Below are 22050 nucleotides of genomic sequence, written 5' to 3'. Positions count from 1 at the left end.
TTATACCTCATTTCCTTACATCTGCTTCAATTGAATAATTCACTCCTTAGTGATGACAGTCCACCCCACTTGCTCCTGATATAGACCCACCACTTTCCCATTCCTTTGTTCTGCCCAGACGCTACAACTCCTTTCCTTCTGAAGATACTTCAGCTAGGACCCTATCTCCCTACTTGAACCTGCCACAGTTCAGTGGTGTCACTGTTTGGTGTCACCCAGTGTGGGAACCCAGAAAGAGCTGGGAGGGCAGACCCTCCCTCCCTTGTACCCCAGGCTGTCCCAATCCGGGAGAAAGGTGGGATATGAATAAAAGGAAGGGATGGATGGATGGATGGGAGCAGTGCCTCTCACGTTTACTGCCCCTTATGCAAATATATTCTGGACCAGTCTATACCTGTCAGTCACTTTTCATCTACACTTCTGACACTGTCATAGAGTTGGGAGAGGCCACAAGGGCCATCCAGTCCAACCCCATTCTGCCATGCAGGAACTCTCACTCAAAGCATCTAGCCTCTGTTTAAAGACCTCCAAGGAGGGAGACTCCACTACACTCCGAGGAAGTGTGTTCCACTGTTGAACAGCCCTTAATGTCAGGAAGTTCCTCCTAATGTTGAGGTGGAATCTCTTTCCCTGTAGCTTGCATCCATTATTCCGGGTCCTGTTCTCTGGAGCAGCAGAAAACAAGCTTGCTCCCTCCTCAATATGACATCCCTTCAAATATTTAAACAGGGCTATCATATCACCTCTTAACCTTCTCTTCTCCGAGCTAAACATACCCAGCTCCCATTTTACTTGCCCTCCTTTGGACACTCTCTAGTTTCTCAATGTCCTTTTTGAATTGTGGTGCCCAGAACTGGACACAGTATTCCAGATGAGGTTTGACGAAAGTAGAATAGAGTGGCACTATTACTTCCCTTCACCTAGACACTATACTTTTATTGATGCTGCGGCTGCAGCCTAGAATCGCATTGGCCTTTTTAGCTGCCGCATCACACTGTTGACTCATGTTCAACTTGTGGTCTACTTGGACTCCCAGATCCCTTTCACATGTAGTTTTCCCCCATCTTATATCTTTATGCCACTGTGGAGGGCCTAGTGTACACACAGATCCAGTATCCCACATAACTTTTCCTAATCCCCCTCCTGGCATGGCCTCTTCCAACTCTATGACCCTACAAGCTTGTCTCCTTTGGCCTGCATTCCCATTCCCCTCTTCAAAACGCGTTTACAATGCGTTTGCTTCTCCTCAAGCGGGGTGGCTCTTCGTTTTAGGGCGGAACCTGGGTGCCAGGGCTGGCCGGGGCGGGGACAGTGTTCCTTGCTGCTCCTCTGGCGGACCTTAAGGCCCAAGAAGGCTCGGGAGGGCGAGGGAAGGAAGGAGGCAGCCAGGGGAGGAGGGCATGGCGACGGGGCACTTGCAGCAGTTGTGGGGGGCAGGGATGGGGGTCTCCCGGGGGGCGCTTGTGGGGCGCTTTGCCGCCCTCCGGCCTCTGGGCCTCTTGCTTCCTCCGCAGCCTCGGCTTCTAGTAGTCTCCAGCCGCGGGGCTGCGGGCGGCGACGGCGGGCTGGAAGCGAACCGTTTCTTCCAGAAGTACCAAAGCAAGATCGAGGACCTGCGCAGGTGAAGAACGGACCCGTAACTCTCGCCTTTGTTGTTGTTGTTATTAGGCTCCCCTCCTTGGTTCCCCGTTCCTTAGCTTCATTTTTTTAGTGAATTTGATGGCATTTTATGATGTTTTGTGGGTTTTTTTAATGGGGAAGGGGTTGGGGTTTATCTTAATTATGTTATTGTGGTTTTTTATGATTGTATTATTATGATTATTACTATTATAAATTATATTGTTATAATTTTTAAGGCTCCCCTCTTTTACTAATAATATTATTAATAATAAATATAATAATAATAATATAGAAGAAAATAATACAAAATAATAAAAATATTCCAGTTCTTAGCAGCTTCAGCCTTTTAGATGCTGAAAGTCGAACAGAACTCTTGTTGTTGTTGTTGTTGTTGTTGTGTGACTTCAGTTCCTTTCCGGTTTATTTTTTTATTGACATTTAAAAAAAAGTGTACATACAATCAATATGCAACAAATGTTACGTATCCAAAACATCGTCAAAGTCCTTTCCGACTTATGGAGGTGAAGCTGCCCTGGAGTTTTCTTAGAAAGGTTTGTTCAGAGATATATATATATATATTTAATTAATTCCTTTTTCATATTTAATGCATAACATTCATTCATATGTTTGTTTACATTCATCCTCTAACCTTTTTATTCCGTAACTGTACATACAATTTTCCTCTTTTCTCCTACTCTTGTTTTTACAGTCAACAATCTTCCTTCTTTTATGGAGCTTTCTCCCCCAGCCCACACACACTTTCTTTCCTTTTCCTTATTAAGAGGTTTTTTCCCTTGCCTTCCTCTGAGGCTGAGAGACTGTGACTTGCCCAAGGTCGCCAGGTGAGGATTCGAACCCTGCTCTCCAGAGTCCATAAGGAAAAGCAACAAAGAGGTTCCATAAGCATTGACAATTTACTTGGCACAGATGTTCATAAGCTGCAGCTCACTTTCAATTGATGTTGTTGTTGTTGTTGTTGTTGTTGTGTGTCTTCAGGTCCTTCCAGACTTTATGTCGAACCCAAGGAGAATCCATCCTTCTTGCCAAGATTTGTTCAGTGGGTTGCTATTGCTTTGCTATTAGGTTGAGAGTGTGTGACTCGCCCAAGTTCACCCAGTGCTGAGCAGGGATTTGAACACTGGTCTCCTGGTCCTAGCTCAGCCCTCAAAACATGACTACACCATGCTGTTGAAATAGGTTTCAGCTTTGTTATTGTTGTGTGTCTTCAAGTCCTTCCTGACTTTATGGCATACCCAAGGAAAATCTATGCTGGAGTTTTCTTGGGGCAAGGCTTGTTCAGCAGGAGTTGCTATTTCTTTAGAGGGCATGCTTATCAAATTTGCAGATGACACCAAATTAGGAGGAGTAGCTAATACCCCAGAGGAGAGGATCAGAGTTCAAAATGACCTTAACAGATTAAAAAGCTGAGCCAAAACTAACAAAATGAACTTCAACAGAGAGAATGTAAGGTACTGCACTTAGGCAGAAAAAATGAAATGCATAGATATAGAATGGGGGACACCTGGCTTAACAAGACTATGGGACTGTGCAGACTGCCCCTAAGGGGCTATGTCCATGATCTGGCCTTTGGAAGGCACAAAAGCTGCAGTGCCTCGGCTTTAAGTCACTCCTTTGGCGCTGTGTTGTGTGGGGGCAGAGCCAGGGTGTGTATTGTGTAGACGCTACTACCTGATTTCACCCCCAACCCAGCCCAAGCTGCCGATCTGCACAGCCCCTTAGTGTGTAAGGGATCTAGGAATATAATGTCTAGATCAATTGAAGTATAGTGTCTAGATCAGGGGTAGGCAACCTGCGGCCCGCGGGCCAGATGCGGCCCGGCAAGGCCTTGGGACCGGCCCCAGCCCGGTCCTGCCGCCGATTGCTGCTGGGGCCTTTGGGGGGCAATTGTCTATAGAAGCCTCAGAAACATGCATTTATATTAAAAAAATTTTAAAAATCAGCAATTTTTTTCGCATGTCCTCCATTTTTTTTTTAAAAAAAGTGTCTTCCATTTGAAAATTTTGTCCTACATTTGTCCTGGTTTATTTATATATTTAATGTTTTTTTTTAAAAAAATATTTAATTATTTATTTTTTGGCTTCGGCCCCCCAGTTGTCTGAGGAACAGCAACACGGCCCCCGGCTCAATAAGGTTGCCTACCCCTGGTCTAGATCAAGGGAAGTAATAGTGCCAGTCTGTTCTACTTTGGTCAAACTTCACCTGGAATACTGTGTTCAGTTCTGGGCATCACAACTCAAAAAGGATGTTGACAAGCTGGAGCATGTCCAGAGGAGGGTGACCAAAAGGGAGAAGGATCTGGCAACTATGCCTTATAAGGAAAGGTTTAGGGAGCTGTGTATGTTTAGCTTGGAGAAGAGAAGGTTAAGAGGTGACATGATAGCCATGTTTAAATATTTTAAGGGATGTTATATGTTCAGCTCTGTAATTCTACAATTCCTCTGAGGCTGAGAGTATATGACCTACCCAAGATCATCCAATGGGCTTCCCTTGCTAAGCAGAGATTAGAACACTGGTCTTCTGATCCTAGTTCAGTCCTCATAGTGGTAGGGGACTTCCAGACATACAGAAAATACTGGGAAACCTTTTTCCATCATTGCCACAGACAGATTTTTTTAACCTCTTGGCCACAAAAAGATGGCAAGAGACCGCCACCGCCCTGCGTTTAATGTTGTATTAGAAATAAGCACTAACTCAAGCAATCCCAGCTAGGAGCGGTATTAATTTTGGTTTGGTTAAGCCAGGGACGATGTTACAGGATCGCAATTCTCCTCATTGCTAGCTGTGTTTGATAGGAATGACAGCAGTTCCAGTGCAACAACATCTGAAGGGCTACATGTTCCCCACCTTGGCCCTAGATCAAATGAATACACAGCAAAGCAGTCCTCAGTCACACAACCAGTTTTAACCATCCTATTGGGAGCGAGGCAAAGTCATTCAGGACGTGTCCATACGAAGGAGCATCCCAGGAGACTGTTGCTTCATGAGCATCTCCAATCCTGTTGATGTAAATGTCAACACCGATTGAAACATGAGACCTAAAAGAGATTGTGTGGATCATCTGTAGCCCATTTGCAATGCATGTGGTTGATATGTTTAGGATTGTATACAAGTTAACACAAAGTTCCTTTCTTGCCTCACAAGCTGCAGAGTGGATCACAGTGATCCAGTGTGGGACCTCAGCCAAAAACTCTACTGGCATTTAGTGCACTTAGAATCAACCTGGGTCAGCTTGATCTTGACTAGGGCTGCATCCGCACTGCAGAGATAATAACCCAGTTTGACACCACTTTTAACTGCCATGGCTATGAAAATCTGGGAATTATTGTTTATTGTGGATTCAGAGCTCTCTGACACAGAGGGCTAAATGTCTCACGAAATTACAGTTCTCAGAACCCCTCAGCATTGAGCCATGGCAGTTAAAATGGTGTCAAACTGTATTGTTTTCTGCAGTGCAGACAGGCTCTGAATCGTGTTTGTGCTGTACAAAACTTTAGAAGTGTTCAAAGGTGAGTTTGGGTTTGTTCTGCAGAGTGGATCACTGGATCTCCTTGAAGTCCCATACATTCAGTGCTGCTGAATCAGATTACAAACTGAGGGAAGCCGGACATTGGTGAAAACCGTTCCTTGTACTTCCAGATCACATACATTTCACAACCAGCCTTGCCATTCCTTTTAGTTCTGTTTCTTTTTTTCTAAATGAGGAGTCTGTGTGCAGATGAGTTTTATTCCATGTGCCATTTGTTAAGACCGGTGCTGGTGGAAGTAGCCACTCTCCTTTTCCATTTTCTTCTTTAATTTTGTTTCCTATCTGTCTCTCCTAGGTGTGTAATTTTAAAAAAAAAGAACACTGGTCTCCTGGTCCTAGTTCAGTCCTCTATTGAAATAAGTTTAAACTTTGTTTTTCAGTACAGTACTCTCATTTGCATCTGATTAAGTTGGCTGCAGTCCACAGAAACATATGCCAAATAAACCTTCTTGCTTTCAAGGTGTCATAAGATTCTTTGCCCTTTTTTGCTTTAAAAGACTAACATGGTTCCATCCTCTGTCTCTACATACAGCCACCAATCCTCAGGTCAGAGTTTATTTGCATGAGTGCAAGTTCTGCTGATTTGGGAGCTGCCATAAATAAGAAAGTGCTCTTCCTAATTGCCTTTCTCCCATGTGTGCTCTTCAGCCATGTGCTTACCGGATAAACATGCCCTGAATTTTGTTTTAGCAACCTAACCTGCTTTCCAGGATAAACTGTAAGGATAAACTGTGATAAAAGGCCAGCTGTAGCTGACCATGCACCATGTGGCGATGGCTGAAGAAAATAAACGACAATGGCTTTAAATTAACTATCAAATGTTTTAACTTTGATTCAGATCCAACCCAGATATTTTTGAATCCCAAATGAAGAAAAAGGACGATATGAAAAAGCAGCCTGTTGGATTATCAAAGCAAGAAGAATTTGTCAGACTCATAGAGGAAAAGGCAAGGCCAATTTTCAGTTTTGTTTGCTATTATATTAACTACGGGTTGAATCTCCCTTATCTGGAATTCCGAAATCCAAAATATTTCAAAAAACTAAAACTTTTTTTCATGGGTGGCTGAGATAGCAATACCTTTTTTTTCTGATGGTTCAGTGTATGCAAACTTTGTTTTGTGCACAAAATTATTTAAAATATTGTATAAAATTACTTTCAGACTAAAGCGTACATGAAACATAAATGAATTTTGTGTTTAGACCCGAGACCCATCTCTATTATGAGACCCATTATGTACATATACATGTATTCCAAAATCCAAGATACCTGGTCTCAGGCATTTTGGAAAAGAGAGACTCAACCTGTATCAGAAATCTGGCTTAGAAAAGTTGACACATAGTGTGTGTGTGTGTGCGTGCGCATGCGTATGCATACATGCATGCATGGAAGGGTGTGCTGGCTCCTAGTCTTTAGGTAGCTTGGACCTAAATCATGTAATGCTTTAAAGATGGCACCCAACACCTTGTACCTGGCCCAGAATCTAATTGGCTACCATTGGAATGATTTTCATATTGGTGTAATATCATCACTCCTAGATGTGCCATTAATCTATGTGGCTGCCATGTTTTGAACTACATGAAGTTTCTGAACTTGGTAGCCCAATGTACAGCACACTGCAGAAGTTGAACCTTGAGGTGGTATGTACACTACTATCTTTAGATCCTTCATATATAGGATGGGGGGCAGTTGGTATAACAGCTAAAGCTGATAGTAGGCACTCCTGGTCATTGTATCTCAGCTGTCTTTTGTAGTGATAGATGCAGAAGTATCCCCAAGCTGCAAACACTCCCCCATTGATGCTCTGGCAAAGGTCATCCACTAAAGTGACCACAGCAGTCTGCGCTCTGCATCCTGCTCTGAAGTTAGTTTAAAATGAGTCTAGAAAACCTGTATCATCCTAGACTGCCTTGAGTTGGGTTGCAGCAGCCCTCTCAGTCTTCTTGCCCAGGTGTAAAGGAACCTTCAGAGGTTGTTGATCCAGGATTGCAGTTTTGCCTTGGGCATTTGGTTGTTAGGAACTTTTGTCTTTCACTCTCTGTCTTTTATTTTCAGCTGTTCAGGCACTTCTCTCCTATTTCTTTAACTGTCAATGCATCTTTCTGTCTTCAGTTGTGAGGCTGGAAGTGATGTTTCTTTATAAAGGCACCTTTTTCTGAATCAGAGGACACTGCATTTTATATATATATATATATATATATATATATATATATATATATCTGCATGACAGGCAGTCATATCCACAGATTCACCCATCCATGGCTTGAAAATATTTTTTAAAAAATATATAAATTCCAAAAAGCAAACCTTGATTTTGCTATTTTATATATAAGGGACACCATTTTACTATGCCACTGTATATAATGGGACTTGAGCAGCCATGTATTTTGGTATACACAGAGGGTCCTGGAACCAATCAAACACCAATGGATACCACTATAATTCTGTAGTGCAGATGCAGCACATGTCACACAAAAAATTGACAAAAACTGTTGGCTTAAAGGAGAAAAAACCCAATGCCTTTTAGAAGGTAACTCAAAGGTTGTAGTATACTGTACAGGTTTTCAGATTTTCTATAACTCTTTGTCCAGAAAAATGAAGGTGAAGGGAATATGTTCAGGGCATGAAGTCTGCATCTATTTACAGTCCTAAGATAGAAAAGGGGGGAGCCTGTATAGCAGAATCTGATACAGACTCCATGCCTTGAACAAATGCCAGCCGTCCTCCCACATTTTCGTTCCTTGTTTATCATAATGCCTGTAGGAAATCTGGAGAACTCAATAGCTTGCACAATGTTTTGTGACTTTTGGATTTGCCTAATACAAAAGTATTATCCCAGTATGAATTTTGAAGCTGAAAACACAAACATCTATACTGTACATACAATGGAATATTGAAGTTATAAATTCAGAAGTTAAGTCCAAGTGAATATGCCATAACCACTGGCGTTTTTATATCCTGTGTAATGTTTGTTTAACTAACTGCAAAAGGATATCATTGTGTCATGTCAAGGAAGTAATTTCAGCAACCCAGAAGCAAAAACATTGGTTTAAACCCAGCTGCTAGTCACAACTAGAGTAGATTCATTGGATCAGTGTGATATAAGTATTGACTTATCATTCCACAGTTAAGTCACTGGGTATACTGGAGTTGGAACTAGCCAGTGGAGAGTAGTTATGGCAGTTGTAAGCCTAAAGCATGTGGCAGCCTATTGCTCGCCATACCTGATTTAAGTCATTAGCCTTAAAGTTAGTATCAGGTGTAATCATAACTCCCAAAACTTGAAGTTCCAGAAACAAATACTTAATTCTGTACAATGAGGGGGGGATTTAAAAAAATATATAAAGGAAACCTAAGAATAAATATTTCCATAGTCAAATGTATAAAATATTAAGACAGAATAAAAATAACCATCAAACTTTAACAATTCTAGAGAAGTTTGTTACACATGTTTAATGTCTATGTGATTTTGTTTAATGTCTATGTAAAATTAATAATGACTTTTGCATCTGTTTCAATTATGTATAATTTTGGGAAGAGGAAGATTGTGTATGCACATAGTTTCTAACCAGATATTTATATATGTATTTCAGGTCAAAGTAGCTTAGCAGTTTTGTTACGAAACATGTCACAACAACGTAGGAGATAGCAATTTTAAAATGAACCTTTTTATTGTAGTTCAAAGAAGCATATGAAGCCAAAAAAGGATTCACAAAAAATAAGGTAAAGCAGTATTGTATTAAGTAACTTTTCTGTGTTTTTATTTCATTTGTATTTATCCTGTTTTGTTTATTATCTGCTATGGGGTCCAGTTCAGTCCATTAATGTATGAACTAGATGTGAATCTTAGGGACCTGAATTTCAGTCACTGTTCATCCATTTATTTTTATTGTTTAATTTATACCATGCCTTTCTTCCACTGTGGGACCCAAGGTGGCTCACAGTATGAGTTAAAATAAAATATAGTTGAGACAATGGCTAATAAAAAGTTTTTTTTAAATTAAAGAAATAATAATATTAAAAACATTAATTTATAATAAATATTATAATATAATATAATATAATATAATAAATATGATAGTGATAATAAATGTATAACACAACACACCTTGGTTAAAATATCTTTGCTGGAAGACAGGTAACACTCAAAAGCCGGGGTAGAAAGAAAAGTCTTCACCTGGTGATGGAAAGAGAGCATGGGAGCAAGGAAAGAGAGCATTCCCTTTCCATGGCTGGGAATTTCGTAGGCTGTGGAATTAGCAAAGATATACATAGTTCTGAGCACTAAAGGTAGAATCATCCAATCCATTGTATTCCACGTGACCATGTATGGATGTGAGAGATGGACAGTTAAGAAAAAAGATAGGAAGAAAATTAATTCATTTGAAATGTGGTGCTGGGGAGGAGTGCTGGAGATACCGTGGCTAGCCAAAAAGACAGAGAAATGGGACCTTAAAGAGATCAAGCCTGTACTCTTCCTGCAAGGCAAGATAATCAAACGGAGGCTGTTGTATTTTGGCCACATCATGAGAAGACATGACTCATTAGAAAAGACAATAATTCTAGGAAAGGTTGAAGGTACAGTGCACCCTTTTATTACACAGGGGATCCGTTCTGGGCCCCCTGTGTAAAAAAAAGCATATGCTCAAGCCCCATTGAAAATAATGGGGCTTTTTTTTTTTTAAATAATGGGGCTTGTTCATGTGGCAGCAGTATGGTGGCGCACATATGCCACGGGTGCATGCCCCATTAATCTAAATGGGATGCGCTGCCCCTTGCTCCCTGCGCGTCCCCACGTGGCTTTCAACGTATGCTGAAAGCTGCGTATAGGACCGCGTATGACACAGGTGCACTCTAATAGAAAAAGAGGAAGACCAACTGCCAGATTGATAGACTTAATCAGAGAGGTCATAGGCATAAAACTACAGGACCTAAGCAGAGCAGTGGAGGATAGAGGGTTCTCAATTCCAACATGGAATCATGATCCTGTGATGGTAGTAGGACAGAGAGAAAGCTTTCTGGGTGGCATGGGGTGGGGGGGCACTACTTGTTTGCAGAACATCCAAAAAGGTTTTTCAGGAAGTCATGTGAGGAAATGGCACAATCTAAAGTGCCCCTCATGAATTTTCATTACATTCTATTTCTCCCCACCTTTCCCCAACCTCTCTATTTTTAGAAATAACGTAAGTTTGTATTATTGTACCTATATTTATTAAACTCTTGGGGGGAAAATAACAGCAGTATGTATATACTCACTATTACTCTTTTCCCCTCTCACATGCAAAGGCACATGCATTCAATCCTGTGTTTTTCTTCTTTTCCTCTTATAGCCATGGTCTATCATGCAAACTTTGTTGTTGTTGTGTGCCTTCAAGTCATTGTTGGCTTATAGTAACCCTATCACGGGGATTTTCTGGCAAGATTTGTTCAGAGGGGGTTTGTCTTTGCCTTCTTTTGAGGCTGAGAGAGGGTGACATGCCTAGGGTCACCCACTGGGTTTTCATAGCCAAGCAAGAAATTGAACCCTGATCTCCAGAGTCCTAGTTGAACCACTATACCATGTTGGTGCTGTACAAACTTTATTTTGTGTCATTTGTTTCAGACACTTGATTCCATACTTAATGTTGAAATGATGAAACAGAAGAAACCTGAAGAAATAAAACAGGTGACAAAACATTGTGAATGTATGATGAATGCGTTTATTTGAGATTCTTTTAATTTTCAGTGATGGACTATAAGTAAATGGAATCATTTCTTTCTTTCAGATATGGAAGCAGTATTACTCTGGGGAAGACACCGTGTATGCTGTTATTCCAGTAAGTATAGTTGATACCCAGTGATATTTGTTCTGTTGTGCTTGACTCACAAAAATTTGCTAAGTAGGTTTAATACTTTCTTGTTGTTAATCACTTAAATGAGCTCGATAATCAGTGTTTGCTGAAGTGAATGGAAGCATGATGCAGTTTCTTTTGATCAGGCATTGGATTCTTTGTTTTCTTTGTTTGGAACTGAAAGGCTCAATGCCATAAAACAGAGGTCCCAAAACTTTTTGGGACTATCACCCTCTTTCCTCTTGAGCAACAACCACCCCCTCACCACATATTTCTTGATAGATATACTGTTTGTGCAACAGCCAGCAGCATCTATCCCAACTGCACCAAACTTGCCTTCACCACCTCAGCATCTCATGTGTGAATACAGCAGTGGCCCAGGCCAGCTCCTCCCTCTCACCCACACCAGCCATATAGTAAAATGAAGACTGGTTGGCTGGATCCTCAGTTGCTGCTTCCAGGGTGATCGGGTGCAAAGGAAGCAGTGCCACAGTAGCAAGGTGAGCCACGACAAGGTAGCTGACCATTTTGGGAACAAAAGCTAAGCAGATGTCTGAGCAGCAAGTGAGAAGCCTGTTGGCCATGCTGGCTTAGCAGGAAAGGCCAACGTGGGTAAGAGGCTTCTTGGTGGCTTCTTGATTGGCTGCTCAGTTGCTGCTCCCAAGGTTACTGGGTGCAAAGGGAGAAGCTTCTCCATGGGAAGGAAGGACTCTCATTCCTTCTCCAGTGTGTTTCCCACGTGTATCCCCAGGAAGGAAGGACTCTCAGGCAAAGGAGTTTTTCAAAGAATCAACCCTGGATACCCCTCCCTCTTCTTTCCCAGAGAGGAGCACACATCCCCCACACTCAAAACATTACTTCTTCTGCTACCTCTTCTCTGAGCCTGCCTGACAAAAGGAAGCAGGAGCAGCAGTGTAGCTCCAGCCACCAGCCAATTCCTGGCAAAACTCAGAGTAAGCAGGGTCTCAAATGTGAAAGCTTTTTTGCTGCTGCTTCTTCCCCACCAATGTGTGCTCTACCTCCTCATTCCCACCATGGTCCTAAAGGCCCCTGGCTCCCCTTGTCTTTCTTTTGTTCCAGACTGAAGGCCCCTCTGCTGCCCCATTTTCCCTCACAGCCCTCCTGAATCTTTCTGTCACCCGGGGGAAGGGGACATACATTCCACTGCCATAGAAAAAGCCCAAAACATATGAATTTACTTTTATTTCCTTCCTTAAACACACACACATACACAAATGCTGCCTCATTCACTCCCACCTTGAAACTTAAAATGTGTTTAGAAAGAGACATATCCATTTCTGCTGATTTTTGAAGCTTCAAAATACATTGGTTTTGAAAGGAGAATTCAGTTTGAATGAAGAATAGACTTCCTGCTATTGTTCTGCTGAAACTTAGTTGTATATATCCAGATTGGCATTTTTATACATTTGTGCAAGCCTCCCAATTGTAGATAGCTAATGTAACATATATGTACACAGACATTTGAAGGCCTTCTTGTAGATTGATATTAGACCTTACAAAACCTTTCAGGAATGACCACAAGGTTTAATTGGGTAGCCCAATTGCTAGCCAAATAAGTCTTCTTTGTTTCAAACTTTCATAAGTTAAAACTTCTGTCAGGATTTTTATCATTGTCTCTGTTATAGTGCTGGTGTTGATTGATTATGGGTATGGTTTATCATCTGTAAGTTTAATCATCATTTTTGGAGCCACCAAAAATGATTTGAAATATACATTGGAAATGTTTGAAACAAATACTCTGTCCTGTATTTCCCAGTAGTAATAACCATTCAAACATGTCTCTTCCCTTTTTCTTACCAAAGGGGAAGACTTTTGATTTGATGTGGGAGCGAATTCAGAACTGCCCCTCTGTAAGTATGGTACATGTTGTCTTAACAGATTTCTTACAGCCACAGCTTTTTGCATCTGTGTTGATTCTTCTTCTCGTCTCCTAGTAGACTGACTGATGATGGCTTATTGTGTAAATTTTGTGCAATTTGGATCAACTGTCCATAAAAGACTTTGGTCCAAATGTAGTAGGTGTTCTTGTACTCTTACATTACAAGGACTTTTATTATATTAGCACAGCAGAGAACAGTTATGAGATCCTTCCTGGGACAGTTCTTGTACATTGAAGTGTTTTATAAGTATAATTTGGGAGAAATTTATCAAGAGTAGATGAAGTTTCCAACAACTGCAAATCTTTAATTAGAAAGGCCATTCTTATAAGTGTTGAATCTAGGCAACAGTTAACAAAGACACTATAATGGCCTGCTGAAATCCAAAACATTGATTCCAAAGACAGCTTTATGCTGTGTGAAATGAACACTGCTGGCAGATAGCTATGAAGAGTTGCTCTCCAAAAAATCTAATGCAATTATCTTCTCCTTTCATTTGCTATGTTGGGACACTTGCCACCTGATAACTTCAGCTTGTCATGCAATTATTTACAGGCCTGTATTGATTAGTTTTGTGGTATCTGGACAGAAATCAAAACCCAGTGGGAGAAGTTTTCATATGTTTATCTTAATGAAAATCATCACTGAGATACCTCTGAAAGCGAGAGATCTGTGAACATGATGATCTTTCACATAATCATTATAAATATGATAGCAGCTGGTGAGAGTGATGGTGTTGGAATATCCAGCACTTCACTCCTGAGGAGTGTTTTAACATTTTAACACATGTGAATACTGTGTGTTTAGTTTGCAAAACAGCTAGGAGCAAGAGAGGCAGACTAACCCAGTAAATGGCATAAGGGGAAGATGTTCTTGATATACCAATGAAGTGTAGTAGATAACATGTTGAATTTAGATAATAGACCCTGGAATTTAAATTTTTACTAGACCATGAAGCTCACTTTGATCCAAAACACACTGCAGAAATACAGTCCGCCCTTGGCTTACGCGGGGATCTGTTCCGGATCCCCCCACCCCGCGTAAGCCAAATACCACGCATGTTCAAGCCCCATTCAAGTGAATGGGGCTTGTGCATGTGGTGGCACAGCATGGGCACACACCCCATATATCCAAATGGGATGCAATGCCCCTTGTCCCCGCGCACTTCTGCGCATTTTTCAACATATGCTGAAAGCCGCATGTAGCCTCCTGCGTATGACGCAGGCGCACTGTAATCCAGTTTGAGACTGCTTTAACTGTCCTGGCTCAATGATAGGGAATTCTGGGAACTAGTTTTGTGAGATATTTAGCCTTCTCTGTCAGAGAGCTCTCGTGCTACAATAAGCTACAATTCCCAGGATTCCTTATCACTAAACCAAGGCAGTTAAAGCGGGGTCTCAGACTGGATTATTTCTGCAGTGTGTTTTGGACCTTAGTGTTCTTAAGCTAGGTACTACAGTGGACCCTTGTTATACGCTGGTGTTTGGTTCCAAGATCCCCCGTGTATAACAAAATCCGTGTATGCTCAAGTCCCATTAAATATAATGGCAGAGCAAAACAGTGTCCCTTATAAAAAAATGGAAAATCTAGGTTTGATCTTTGAAATTTATACTTTTTTGGAACGTTTTCAAACTGTCTATGCTTTGAATCCGTGTATAACAAATCCGTATATAAGAAGGGCTGACTGTATTTTCCAATTGAACCTGACTGTTTTGTAAGAGTAATCCCATACATTTGGTCCTGATCTCTTTGGGACAAAGACAGAATACAAATGCTATAAATCTCTGAACATGCCCAATGTCAGATTTTTAAATAACTCTTAAATAAATACAATAGAAGTTGCAGTTCATAAGTTGTAGTGTGTCTTAAGATCAAATGCATGTTTTTAAACTCTAGTATTCTGGTACTGAGGTTTTCCATGTTCCAGTTCACTTAAAGCAGGGCAGGGAATGTATGGCACTCACATGTTTGACTGCATCTCTCACCAGTGCTACTTTGCTGAGGGATGATGGGAGCTGTAATCCAACCATGTGTGAAGAGCCATGTATTTGTCATCTCTGGTTTCCCGCAGAAGCCAACTTGTTCTGTACAGATGGTCCTAACTAAACTATTTGGGATTGAGAGATGTTTTTTCAAAGGCACATTTATAATTTGTTTTTATAATTTAAACTTTTCCAACTCAAGCAGTGACTGTGGCTGTACATTTGGCTTCAGAAATCTCCTTTTTTTACCAAAAAAAAAAAAAAAAAGATTTTGTCACAAGAAATGATTAAATAAACCAGTTTAATTTTTCTCTTCTTCCCGCCAGTTTCTATATGCACTGCCAAGGAAGGAGGGATATGAGTTTTTTGTGGGTCAGTGGTCAGGAGCAGAACTCCACTTCACTTCTCTGATAAATATTCAGGTAGGTGATATAAGAAACTGATAAATCAGTTTTTGAAATGTATGTGTATATTTAAATAATTTTATGTTTTCTCTAGTTGGACATGAGTTCCTTAGCATCTTCTGCTTGTGCTCTACAGTACTATTTGCTTAAGGAGAGCTTTTTGTGTTATGAACCTTTCATTAGAGCACCTTCACATGTTTGATAAGATAAAGCAAGAGGTAACATTTTATTCACTGATCAGGTGCTTATTGAGAACCTCATAAAGTAATCAGTCCTTCATGCTTGTTTTAAGTGAGATAACCTTCATTTCCTAAACAAGACGCATGGAGAGATTCATTACCCCATCCTTGTTCTTTGTTACTGCTGTCTTGATTTTCCAAGATACTGAACTCAACAAGAGCATAAGGAGAGCTTTGCGAGATCAGAGTTAAGGCCTATCTAGTCTAGTATTCTGTTCCTACAATTGGAACATGAATTCATTAGCATTTTCTGTTCTTGTTCCTCAGTAACTGGTACTGAGAGACATATTGCATCTGATGTTGAAGGTAAGATATAGCCCTCATGACTAGTAGCATTGACAGTCTTATTCTTGCTTAATATGTCTAACCTCTTTCAATGTCATCTGGCATGGTGACTACTATCCAGACTGAATAACTGAACAGTAGTTGAATTCAAATGGTCATTTCTTGCCTGTTATACAAATGCAGCACCATTGCTTTCCTTCTTCACTGAAGGAGGCAAAAAGTTTTGAATTCTTCTTTCATCTGAACTAGGAAACTATGGTTAGCAACTTTAAAACAAACCTGAGTATTACCCGGCAGACTGGAGGAGGACCAGTGTTGTCCCCATCTTCAAAAGGGGGGGAGGGGAGAGAGAATTCCAACAAATACCACCCAGTTAGTCTGCGATTAGTACCAGGAAAGATTCTAGAGCAGATAATTAAACGAGAGTATGTGACCATTTAGAAGGGAATATGATAATCTGAAAAAGTAAATATGGGTTTCTGAGAAACAAGTCATATTTTCTTGACTAATCAGATCTCTTTTTTGATAAAATTACTGGGTGGGTAAATGAAGGAAATGCTGTGGATATAGCATATTTTGATTTCAGTAAGGCCTTTGACAAAGTCCCCCTGAGATTCTTACAAACAAGCTAGTAAAATGTGGGATAGACAGTGCAACTGTTTGGTGGATTTGTAATAGGTTGAACCCAAAAGGTGCTCAACAATGGCTTCTCTTCATCTTGGAGAGAAGTGACCAGTGGGGTGCCACAGGGTTTTGTCCTGCGCCCAATGTTGTTCAACATCTTTATCAATGACTTGGATGAAAGAATAGAGGGCTTGCTTATCAGATGACACCAAATCAGGAGGAATAGCTAATACCCCAGAAAAGAGGATCAAAATTCAAAATTAACCAAATAGATTAGAAAACTAGCAAAGTGAATTTCAATAGGGAGAAATGTAATGTACTGCACCTAGGCAGAAAAAAATGAAATGCATAGATATAAAATGGGGGATACCTAGCTCAACAAGACTACATGTGAAAGAGATTTAGGAGTCCTAGTAGACAACAAGTTGAACATGTGTTAACAGTGTGATGCAGCAGCTAAAAAATCCAATGCGATTCTAGGCTGCATCAATAGAAGTATAGTTTCTAGAATAGATCAAGGGAAGTAATAGCTCCACTCTATTCTACATTCGTCAAACCTCACCTGGAAAACTGTCCAGTTCTGGGCACCACAATTCAAAAATTATAAATACCATAATAATAAAAAAGGACGTTGACAAGTTGGAGAGTGTCCAGAGGAGGGCAACCAAAATGATGAAGGGTCTAGAAACCATGCTCTATGAGGAGAGACTTAGGGAGCTGAGTATGCTTAACCTGGAGAAGAGACAGTTAAAAGGTGATATGATAGCTCTGTTTAATTATTTGGTGTCATATTGAGGATGGAACAAGGTTGTTTTCTGCTGCTCCAAATAATAGGACATGGAGCAATGGATGCAAACTATAGAAAAAGAGATTCCACCTAATATTAGGAGGAACTTCCTGACAGTAAGAGCTGTTTGACAGTGAAACACACTGCCTTGGACAGTGGTGGAGTCTTCTTTGGAGGTTTTTAAAGGGAGACTGGATGGCCATCTGTTGAGGGTGCTTTGATACTGTGTTCTTGCATATCAGGGGGTTGGACTGGATGGCTCTTGAGTTCTCTTCCAATTCTGTGATCTATGATTTAGAGTTGGCTTAAGTTCTTATTTATTTATCCTAATTTATTTATACGCTGGTAACTATTGTCCCATTTGGAACAAAATGGGAAGTTGCCATTAATTAAAGATATGTTCCTTTAATTGCTCCTAACCAAAAGGAAGAAGTGGTGTTTTCCTGCATGGCCAAAAGGATAATACATACCTTAATTTATTAAATAAGATGTTATCATTTTAGCTCTCAAAGTCGAAAGGGGTTGGTTGATTACCGTTGTTGTTGAAGTCAACATATTGTCCTACATTATAACTATATCAATGTACATGCCACATTGAAACCTCACTCATAATGTTTTCAGAATTTCAATTCTCCATCTCAACTTTCTTGTGCTACCTTTTTGGCTTAAAATTTCCTCTTCTCTTCCTTTGTGTCCTTTTTACTTTTCCACACATAGGCCAGGTTCCAGCAACCTCTTGAAATGTGTTCAATGGGCTGCAAGTACATGCTGAAGTTTCTGAATTCAATTCCATACCATAGGTCACACTATGCTACTGATTCAAGCTGCTTTTTAAGTTCAGTGTAGGCATAAAAAATGCTGTTTGGATAAAAAAAAAATACAGATGTCCAATTTATCTGTCTCTGCTCATGCTTCTTTGGTTAGTACCTGCCCTTTGTTAAAAGGAAATTCTTTTAAATTTTGGATAGATGATAGCTGGAAAGTTTATGTTTCTGGCAGTTGAGCAGAGTATTATTTCAGAGAACCATAGGAACAAATCCGTTGTGCTAGGTGTTCTTACTTGATATAACAATCTAATCTGACAGAAACATTGTACATTGTTTTCCATGCGAGTTTTACATAAGAAGAATGAATCAGTTCAGAAATGTTCACTTTATGTTCCCTGAATGTATACTTCATTTTGTTCTAGAATCCTAATGCCACATATATACTAATAGTAATCTCAACTTTCTGTATACCATTGGTTATGTAGATAAAACAGCACCATTCCCATACAAGAGGAAAGTGATTCACGTACAGACATATTTAAAAATAGTCTAATGGGGACTGAGCATGTTCTGTGCTCATGGGATACAAACAACTGTTAGTGGAATGGAAAGGTAGTGGGGAGGAATAGATTAGCTGAAGTTTTGAACAGGGAACATTTTTCTGCAGTATTGTGTTGCATATTCCAGTTGTTAGGATAATTTGCTTCTTCATTTCTCTTGGGTGTCTCTTTGTGCTTGTGCTCTTCAATGGTTTCTTCATTAATTAAAATTCTGGCTTTTAATCTTCATTGAAGGGCCACATTAATATTTCTATTTCCTGCAGACACAAGGTGAAGCTGCTCGTAGCCAGTTGATCTTGTATCATTATCCTGAGCTTCGAGAGGAAAAAGGAATTGTACTGATGACAGCAGAAATGGATTCTACATTTTTGGTAAATAGAAACATAGCTGTTTGTTCATTCTTTGCCCCACCCCACCCCTTCAAGTAGTACCAATGGGAAAAAATGTGTGATTATTTTTCTCGATTACTAAATACAAAAGAAGGGTGACTATTTTCAAACATGGTTTACCAGTGGGATGTCTTGCTTGAGATGTTAATATTACTAGGAACATCATGATCCAGGTATTAGCAGGGATAAGAAACGAAAAGTAACATTCAGTGTTGTTCTTTTCTCGGAAAGGACTGTAAGCTGATCAGCATTGTGCTTGTTGAATATTTAATAAGCTTTTCTATATACACACAAATGCAAGGTTTCATATCATTATACATGTTAAAGAAGTAGGTTGAGTCATTCACCAGAATTCATGATTCTGGATATATGACATAGTCCTTGGCATGTCTCTGCAGATTCAAATGACTATCCCTTCCTATAAGGCATGATGTGACCTAACTCTTAATGACATATTGGCCGTATACCACATCATCAATCCTGTACTACTTTTACAGCATATATTCATCTTGAGTTTTATTACTGGGTGCCTTTATTGAGTCAACACAACATTTGCTGACATAATGCATAATATTAGAGCAAAGTGAGAAAATGAAATTGAAATAGTAGATATAAGACATAAGGTCAAGTGCAAAATGAATGTAAGAGGCTTGCATTAGAACTGTTGCATGCCATTTTATTTAGTATGTGTGTTTCTCCCCCTGTCCTGTTTCTTTAAATTAGGGATTGAGAACCTTCAGCCCCTCAGGTACAGATGCACTATTACTCCCATCGTACCTCATCATTAGATAGGCTGCCTAGGGCTGTTGGGAACTGGCATTCAACAACAGCTGGAGGGCCAGGGGTTCTTGCTTTAAATTATCATCCAATTTATGTTAAGGATACTGCAACTTATAGGGTAGAACCTTCTTCCCTGCCATGCTGCTTTTCCATGTGCCCTTACCCCATTTTATGCAAAGGAGCATTGTCATGAAATTTCCTTCTGAAGTATTAATGTTAGAGGATCTAGTAATGCAGTGATGCCTAATTAAGTTTCATGACAGACTGTGATGGGGTCCAAAAGCCTGATTGACATCCCACTGCAAGCACATAAGCATGCACCTTTTATTTTGCACCTGGATTTGTGGTCCATGAAATAAACTTGGAAGAGTCCTAAATTTAAACCATAGCCCATCTCTGAGCTCAAACTGTGGCATATTTCATAGGATTATTATAGTCCTGAAAAAGACCTCTCAGTCTTTCAACAACTTGCATTGTGTCTCCTTCTGTTTAAACTTTTCCAGAGTGTGCAAGAAGCTCAATGCCTAGCCAGCCAAGTGCAGCTTTTTTATGCCACAGACCGACACGAGGTATACCAGGTAGTGGAAACTTTTAACCACCGGCCAGCTGAATTTAAGTACATGTCTGTCATAACTGAGGTTGAACAGAGCAGAGTTGGTGAAGAACTGAATCCTCAGCAAGAGCCACCATCGTCTTCGGCTTGAGTGGTTCAGTAGCCACGAGCAGAGATGACTGACGTGGCATATGATCCTGCCTTGGGACTGGAGTTGCTGCTTCATACAGAAATAATCCAAATGGGAAAGGGTGATGTCTGCATCTGATGGGGAGAAGAAGATATCTTATGAATTGGTCAACTCAGTACTGTGGGAATGTGGAGGCTCTTGCATAGCCCCATTTCTTTCTGAATGATAGAGGAAATGAGGAAACACATGGTGCTTGCAGTTTCCTCTCCCGTATTGCACACAGTTCAGTGGTTTTTCATATTTATGAAGATTCTCTGTATCACTTAGTCAGCAAGGAGGGAGTATGGGAGGTGTGAGCTAGGAGAGACTAGATATGGTGAATTCCTAAACAAAAAATGATTCATGTAATTTCATCATAGTACATGATTTTTTTGCAGCTTGAGTGAAAAGGAAAGTTTTCTACACCGTGGGGCTTAAAAACAAACAAATAAAATTAAAAATACAAAAAATAAATACAAAAACACATCTTTGGACATGTCTCAAGCTTGATGAAGCATAACAACCATTCTGTATGTAAAACTTACAAAACCAAACAGTTGATTAGAGACTTCTGGGGAAAAAGGCATTGAATGTTTCTCAGAGTGTTTGCCTATCATACATAGGTGAGGAAAAACCTGTTGCATTTAGTCTCAGATTTTACCCCTCTCCCTTCCCCAACAATAAGGATAATAAATATTGTATCAGAACTGAGTCATGCACAAATTTACAGTTCATTTGTGAAACTAGAGATAACTTGTTATCTTGCTTTCGCCCTTCTTGGCTGCTTTATGTAATGGGTGAATTCCTTCTCCTTAGATGGCTTGTTTCTGAACCTAATGAGAGTGAGAAGGGGACAAGGAGCAGGTTCAGGAAATCCTGGATGCAGATGAACCTGATACTGCACAGACTAGCCTTGGTTTTCCAGGAAGTAATCTGCAGAAGGGAAGCCAGATAATACTGTCTCTCTTCTCAAACTGGATTTAGAAATGACTTTATATACATCGGAAATGATCAATGACAGGTAATATGGATAAGCAAGGAGAGCGGAGAAAGCACTTGTAGTCTTGAGAATAGCTCCTAAAAGAGAAGTTTTGAGTTTGAATCCTACACTCCATGCCCTTAGCTGTGTTATCTAATGGTGCATACCAAAAACAAAACAAAAACAAATCGCCTCTTTTATCTCCATCAAGGCAAATGATTTCATTATATGATTTTTTTGCGTGTGTATGCACTTGAATAATTTTGCATAATTTTTCATTTCTGAAAACCAAAGTATTATAATAACTTTGTGACAGCCTGGATGGAAAAAGGTTAATTAAAAGAAAATAATTGCTGGATCACATATAGCATTTGATTTTAAAAGCTGTATACATTTGCATATGAATAAAAATTGTTCTAAACAAAATACCTGCTTTACTTTCTGTTTTAGATTACAAACATGCATGTCACAACAGGTACTTTCTTGGGAAGAGGCATTCTTTTCTGTGGAAGCAAAAGTTGAGAAGCCTCTTACTAAAGTGTGTCAGTGACAGGTGCCACATTGCATGTATTGAAAATTTAGTATGTCTTTGTCCTATTGATGTGGGATACCTGTTTAGTCAAGCAGAAATTATTTAT

At 40.0% G+C, this 22050-nt stretch overlaps 1 protein-coding gene across 1 annotated transcript; it reads left to right on the top strand.

The window, feature by feature from the left end:
• Window positions 1-1293: 1293 nt before the first annotated feature.
• On the top strand, window positions 1294-21838 carry ATPAF1 (ATP synthase mitochondrial F1 complex assembly factor 1). Its single transcript, XM_089515081.1, has 9 exons — window positions 1294-1621; window positions 6006-6114; window positions 8844-8888; window positions 10768-10830; window positions 10931-10981; window positions 12820-12867; window positions 15203-15298; window positions 18806-18913; window positions 20215-21838. The coding sequence occupies exons 1-9, from the start codon at window positions 1401-1403 to the stop codon at window positions 20413-20415; spliced, it is 942 nt and encodes a 313-aa protein (XP_089371207.1). The 5' UTR covers window positions 1294-1400; the 3' UTR covers window positions 20416-21838.
• The last annotated feature ends 212 nt before the right edge of the window (window positions 21839-22050 follow it).

Source organism: Sceloporus occidentalis, unplaced genomic scaffold (assembly GCF_023333645.1).
Source record: "Sceloporus occidentalis isolate IW3139 unplaced genomic scaffold, rSceOcc1.0.p SCAF_3, whole genome shotgun sequence".
In the NCBI taxonomy this organism is placed as follows: Eukaryota; Metazoa; Chordata; class Lepidosauria; order Squamata; family Phrynosomatidae; genus Sceloporus; species Sceloporus occidentalis.
The sequence above is the reverse complement of the archived record's forward strand: the minus strand, read 5'-3'. Positions and strand labels throughout refer to the sequence as shown.

What these genes read in the sequence shown, in the direction of transcription:
- ATPAF1 (XM_089515081.1), top strand. Translation starts at nt 1,401, where the DNA reads ATGGCGACGGGGCACTTGCAGCAGTTGTGGGGGGCAGGGATGGGGGTC. An exon ending in AAGATCGAGGACCTGCGCAG is followed by an intron (nt 1,622 to 6,005) that starts GTGAAGAACGGA and finishes ACTTTGATTCAG; the next exon opens with ATCCAACCCAGATATTTTTG. An exon ending in CTTCTCTGATAAATATTCAG is followed by an intron (nt 15,299 to 18,805) that starts GTAGGTGATATA and finishes TATTTCCTGCAG; the next exon opens with ACACAAGGTGAAGCTGCTCG.